At 34.1% G+C, this 6,540-nt stretch overlaps 1 protein-coding gene across 3 annotated transcripts in view; it reads right to left on the bottom strand.

Annotated features, from left to right (window-relative positions):
- Window positions 1-1,176: 1,176 nt before the first annotated feature.
- The window catches only part of LOC123766895 (cysteine dioxygenase type 1), a 53,390-nt gene continuing 48,026 nt past the window's right edge, over window positions 1,177-6,540 (bottom strand). The window contains exons 5-6 of one of the 3 annotated variants that reach the window (XR_011223331.1): window positions 2,435-6,065; window positions 1,177-2,310 (exon numbers count right to left, since the gene is read on the bottom strand). Coding sequence is in view for 1 of the 3 variants with exons in the window: in XM_045756355.2 (XP_045612311.1) it covers window positions 6,042-6,065 (24 nt within the window). In the remaining 2 variants the exon portion in view is untranslated. Of the gene's footprint in view, window positions 6,066-6,540 lie in introns of all 3 variants that reach the window. The other 2 variants (XR_011223332.1, XM_045756355.2) reach the window with 2 other exon arrangements.

Raw genomic sequence — 6,540 nt, 5'->3', positions numbered from 1 at the left:
ACAGGCTCCAGTATGTTTCTGTGAATAATTCAATTTCTCCCACCCAACCCATCAACATTGGTGTTCCTCAGGGCAGTATATTTGGCCCTCTCCTCTTTCTCATCTACATTAATGACCTTCCAAATGGTTCTCAACACCTCAAACCAATTCTATTTGCTGACGACACAACCTTTATTTTCTCCAATCCTGACCCTCTTACTCTTAATGTTCCAGTGAACACTGAACTAAATAAAGTCCATCTTTAGGTATTGTATGTACTAGCTCTATCTATAAATCCAACATTATGTTTGTAAATCAACTATGTATGTACTTTTCCTGAATAAAAAATTATTTAATTTATTTATTACTGTACTTGAATGATGACATTGCCATTTTGAAATAACATAATAAATATACAATACAAGGTACTATATAAACTTTTTTCAGTTCAGTTATATTTTGTTTTGTGAGCTTTAGTATCACTGTATAAGGCTACTGTCCATGTCAACACTCAATTTATGAAATTCAGTCGACTTTCAAAGGTGATGTGATGCTATCTTGTGTAGCTTTCGGGGATCAACGGCCCCCCATGTCCCGGTCTCCGACCAGGCCTCCTGGATGGTTGTCTGGGCCATAAATAAATGCTTCACGCATATATTATTTTGCTTATTGGCCAAGAATAATTCCATTGAACTCTGCTTGACATGGAAAGTTAAAATAATATTTCATGTTATTACTTCCTATTTCATATGTTAAATGAAATGAGTTAATACGAAAATGTATTACTATTCATACTTCAGCTTCAAAGATTTTAAGTGTCCTTTGCTTACTCGACCATTTTTTGGGATACACCACTAAGTGATGTATCCCAAATGTATATTATAAACAATATATTTTGTTGCCGCTGGCATCCTGTCCTCGTCGAGGCCACTAGTGTCAGTGGCCCTCAAGTAAACTCGGGTAAAAGGTTACTTAGAACACTGCCTTATGATCAATACTGTTAAAATTAGAAACCTTAAAATGACTTAAAAGATAGTACAGTATAATGAAAGATATAATAGTAAAACAGTTAAAATATGCAGTTGCATAAACAGTAAAAAGATGTTTGCATGAGCATTTATAAACAGTATATTCATTGAATAAAAATTAAATAAAAATTATTAGAAAACAAAAACAAAGGATTTAGTCAAAACATAATACAGTACAGTAATTATATTTAAGTAAAGTGGAACTTGGCAAAAATGTGACCTCCGTCAGTCAGCGATTTCCACTAACAAATGGTACTTTTAATCATTATCAGAGATCTTCACACCTATTATAAGTGTTTTCATTACTGTCAAGTGTCCCAACCTGCAAGATTCTTTGTAATTTTTCTGTACATCCTGGGAAAAGTCACTAATTAGGCGTTGGGGACTTCAATATGCTTAACAGACAATGGAAAACCCCACCAATCCCACCTTATGAAGATACATTGGCACAAGGTATGCAATGCTTGTTCAACGTGGTTAAATGGGAAAATATATGCAACACCCCACAAATCCTACATTTATAGATCCTGTATAACAAAGTTCAGGACCAAACAATGTGCTACAACAAATAAAGAACAGGTCAACCCTTGAAGAATAAGAAAGCATTAAATATTTCAGTCATGAATACAGTAATTATAAAATATTTTTTTAAATGCTGTAAGAATACAGATGAGAAAAAAATATTACATTACTGTGTTTAAAACTATTAGATGAGGTAATTAACACTGTGTATTATTGAAATGCTAGAAGACTGTGCAGTACTGTATTTTATATCAAAATGTAGACTTACATTAATTATTGGCCATAAAAATACTTGGCAGTAAATTTAAATTTAACTTTTATGTAATACAGTATCTGTATTACATAAAGGAACTGTACCAATATGAAACTAAAACATTACATTATCAATCTAATTTTATGAATTTCAGGAACATTCCACAACTACATTTTCAGTCACATTTGAAAATCTGGCAGAAGACTAACATCACCGTACAGTTCTATAATACAAATACTTTTTAATATTGAACAAATACAAGACCTTGCATGTCGGGCAAAGCAATGCACATCACAACTATCAAATTAACAACATTACCTTACCGCTAACTTATGAAGAAAAGGACTGTGGAGTCAGAATACACCAGTCATTAAAACTTGCACAACAAGTGGGAGCTGCAGTCAAATAAAAAAGAAAAAGGCCAACCAAACCCCTAGGAACAGTCAAACGAACATTTGACTTCAAGGAAAAGAAGGGGTGGTCATTCAGCTGTATTGAAGAGACCCGAGGCTCTTCTGCCACGGACACCTTAAGAGGGGAAACTCCAAAGGAAACTAAAGTACAGTATATTAGATGTACAGTACTTCAAGGAAAAGAAGGGGTGGTCATTCAGCTGTATTGAAGAGACCTGAGGCTCTTCTGCCACGGACACCTTAAGAGGGGAAACTCCAAAGGAAACTAAAGTACAGTATATTAGATGTACAGTATCAGTTTTTGTGAAACAGCTAAAGATAAGAGAGTCAAATGTTTCAATGAAAAAAAAAAATATTACATACATAAAATAAAGATATTAGCACAACAGAACTGTAGTGAATAATATATTATAAACTATTAGTTATGGAATGATATATTTTTTCACACAAATTCTTAATCTAAGAATAAAATGCAGTCTCCAGTAACAAATGCATGAACTATATGCAATATATTTTAAGTATAACTGTAATGAATAATGGATTATATTTACATTAAATTTGTTTTATTGCTTTTATCTAACAAAAATTTCACTGAACTAGCAAAATTAACAGTGCAATGTGTGATACTACACATGTTACAATATATTAAACAAATGTACTTAAAACTACGCATTGTAGAATATTGTGCTTGCTACATATTCAGTACATGGGAAGAGGATGTGCTGGATATTAGTATTATCATTAGGGTGGGATTAATAACCTGTTGTTAGGCAGGGATTAATGACCTGTTATCATTAGGCAGGGATTAATAATCTGTTATTAGACAGGGATTAATGAACTGTTATCATTAGGCAGGGATTAATAACCTGTTATTAGGCAGGGATTAATGACCTGTTATCATTAGGCAGGGATTATTAGAACATTATTGTGAATATGCATTTGACATGAGAAACACTGTTCTACACATGACATGAGAAACACTGTTCTACACTTGACATGAGAAACACTGTTCTACACTTGACATGAGAAACACTGCTCTACACTTGACATGAGAAACACTGCTCTACACTTGACACGAGAAACACTGCTCTACACATGACATGAGAAACACTGCTCTACACTTGACACGAGAAACACTGCTCTACACATGACATGAGAAACACTGCTCTACACATGACATGAGAAACACTGCTCTACACATGACATGAGAAACACTGCTCTACATCTGACTCTTCTAAATACCTGTACCATCAAATATATATTTATTTATTGATATCCAAGGTGGTACAATGGCTTGTGAAAGCACAGATGTTGGTGACTGAGGGGGGTACATTATTGCTAAGCCATTAATAACACACACAGCTTTGGACAGTCACTTATACCAAGACATTGTTGGAGGCTGGAAAAATATTCAGGTTTTAGGCTAAATATTTAAACACTTTAGGTTTTAAATTAGAAATTAAATGACAGTGTACAAAGGTCAACAATTGTAACCTTGGAGCCACAATTTGAAATTGATGAGAAACTGCCTAATTCAGCGTGTTAGTTGATTTATGCATTATATGGCCACTGCCTTTAGGACGAAAGGCGGTGGAGTTTCTGATGGGGAAGGAAGAGACAATTGCGCATCGCGTTCCGCAAAGCGCTGTGCGGCCAGCCTGGGTAGCATAAAAAGCGCGGGAAGTCAGGTCTCGCCCTCACTCCATTTCCTGACCCGGTCCGCGATTCACGAAGCGCCCACCCTCCTCCCCCCCTTTCTGCTGGCTGCCAGTTTTCCCGGTTCTGACTACGTCAGTCATTGTTCCTCACGTCTTTCCTCCCGTTTCACTGGCGATGGGTGGGGGGGGGGGGTGCAGCGCCCGTCCCCAAGTGTTCCGCTGTCCGCAGCTACTACTTTGACTTTACAGCCATTCTACTAGTAAGCCCTACCTTAAGTCAGGAAATTCTTTCTCCTTATTCCTTGGAGTCTCGGCCTCTGGCCTGGGGTTATTTTCTTCTCCAAATACATATCAGGCTTCCCCAGTCTCTATGTATTTTTCTGCCGCCTGATTATTCTCCAGCTAGGGTTTCCCTTATGTTATGTTGTTCACTTATGGTGTCCTGACTGTTATACTTAGAATTAGATTTGTTACATTCGCCTCACTGCTAATTCTAGACAATAGGACATTAGGTTTCTGCAGAGTTTGTTACTAGGCTATAAGATTACAGTTATTTTTCTACGGGTGTACAATTTAAGATGTTTCGTGTACTTTGAGTTAGCCACGGCTATGTTATACATTTGTTAAGACCTACTTAGAAACCTGTTTTACTTCTGCAGAATTATTTATCCTGTACTAATAAATTTATGCCCCCATGTGTTGGTGTCTTCCTTCCCCTGATCAGAAAACTGTACATATTTTACTATTGTATCATCCACTATTTATGTATCATATGTATATACTGTATACATGAACAAAATATTATTATAATTATTTTTATTATTATTATTTATTATCATTTCATACAAAACTCTTTTCATGAGCAGTATTATGTCAGGAATAATTAAGATGTCAAATTTTATTACAATCTCTTTACCGACACGTTCATGAAGAAATTTGTTTGTAAACAAGGTACAGTACCTCTAATAACTTTCCTTTCAAATTGTGACAGGAATATCTAACAGTTAATTTTTTTTTTATGTTTTTATGTACTCTTTAGTGTCATTTATTTTAAACAGTATATTAAGAGAAAGATAATTTATCACAAGCAAGCAAATATATATATATATATAGGGTGTCTAAATATGTACTTTACTCAAAATGTACAAGTACACCAGTCTTTTTTTGTACAAAAAAATTCTTGAATGATATAAAATACAATTTAATAATGAAGTGTTATTTTTATATAATTTTATTTTTATTGACTAATATATTTAGGTTTTTAAATACTTTACAAATAGTGCAGTCATGAAAATACCACAATTTTTCAGATAAAATAATACAAATGACAACAAGAACAATTAGTCAAAAGTGCCCAAGAGTGATTTAAACTATTTTTTGTTAGCATCAAATCCATCTTCAAACAGGCTGCAGCATGCTGAGCTTGCCGAGGTGTTTGGGCAGTGTTAGTGACCACCACAAATGAACATACATGAGCATCCAAAATCTGTTTCTCATCACTCCATATTAGTTATAACACCAGCTCTTTATGTACAGTATGTCAATTACAGTACTATATTCCGAGACTGTTTTTGTGGTCAGTCTCGAGCCCACTGTTGATGTGACAACGTGCACTGAATTTTGTAACTAGTTCATCAAAACTGTAACATGCTTAGCTAGATGATTTTTGGGTTCAGTCCCTGAGCCCATTATGTGCCTCTGAAGCCCTTTCTACTACTGCCCACAGGATGGGCATGTGATGCATAATAAATGAATCAAACTAAATTATCACTGCTTTCATTACTTGCTAAAACCACTTAAAATAATATATTCCACCTCATTTTAGCATTACTTAATTTTGAAGATATTTCTACACTGAAAAGATGTCAAATATTTTGGGTAAAATGTATAATTTAAATACCCTGTATTAATAAGTCATTGATATAAAAACATTATAAAAATTTCTAAGCTGCCTTTTAAAATAGATAAACAGTCTTTCTCAGTCAAATAATCTAGTGATTATGTCCTTAAAAGCTAATTTAGAAAACAAGTTTGTACAACAACCTCATGAATCATGTTTATTTACTAATGCCTTTTGAAACCAGAACTTTAGTTTCATTGGTAAACTCAAACATTTTTCAGAGAAAAATACTTGAATACTGAATTTATGAAATAAAAAGGCTTCAGTTTTTTCATGTCTTCTACGATTCTAACAGCCAGTCTTTGACTTTTTCTGAAAAGAAACATTGTAGTTTATTAAAGATTTAAACAGCAATATTTGTATAATAATTACTAATAATAATTATTATTATATTAATATTTTTCCATAATATTTAATAAGTATCATGGCAGAGCAAATTTAACTTGTGAGAAAACTGGATTGTGTTGCAGACCTCCAAAATTAATTATTATTAATTACAATTAACTGCTAACAAAATACTAACTCACTCACACATAATTACTGTACTAAACTACCACCTGATCAGCTGGACATCACACATTTGCAAGCTCACAGAGAGAATCCAAAGGGAGGGAATCATTCAACCCCCTCAGTGAACAATTTTGTAAAATCAATACAACATATTATCAACTCTCATAGCAGGAACTGGTTGAGGGTTAACAACACTACAAACCAGGTATGACAGGGCAGATTTCATCGAAACTTTTGAAATACTGAACAAATTGGGGGATGTTGATTCTGACAACTT

Source organism: Procambarus clarkii, chromosome 60, assembly GCF_040958095.1.
Source record: "Procambarus clarkii isolate CNS0578487 chromosome 60, FALCON_Pclarkii_2.0, whole genome shotgun sequence".
NCBI classification, from domain to species: domain Eukaryota; kingdom Metazoa; phylum Arthropoda; class Malacostraca; order Decapoda; family Cambaridae; genus Procambarus; species Procambarus clarkii.
Note: the sequence above shows the minus strand (reverse complement) of the source record. Positions and strands in the feature narration are given on the sequence as shown.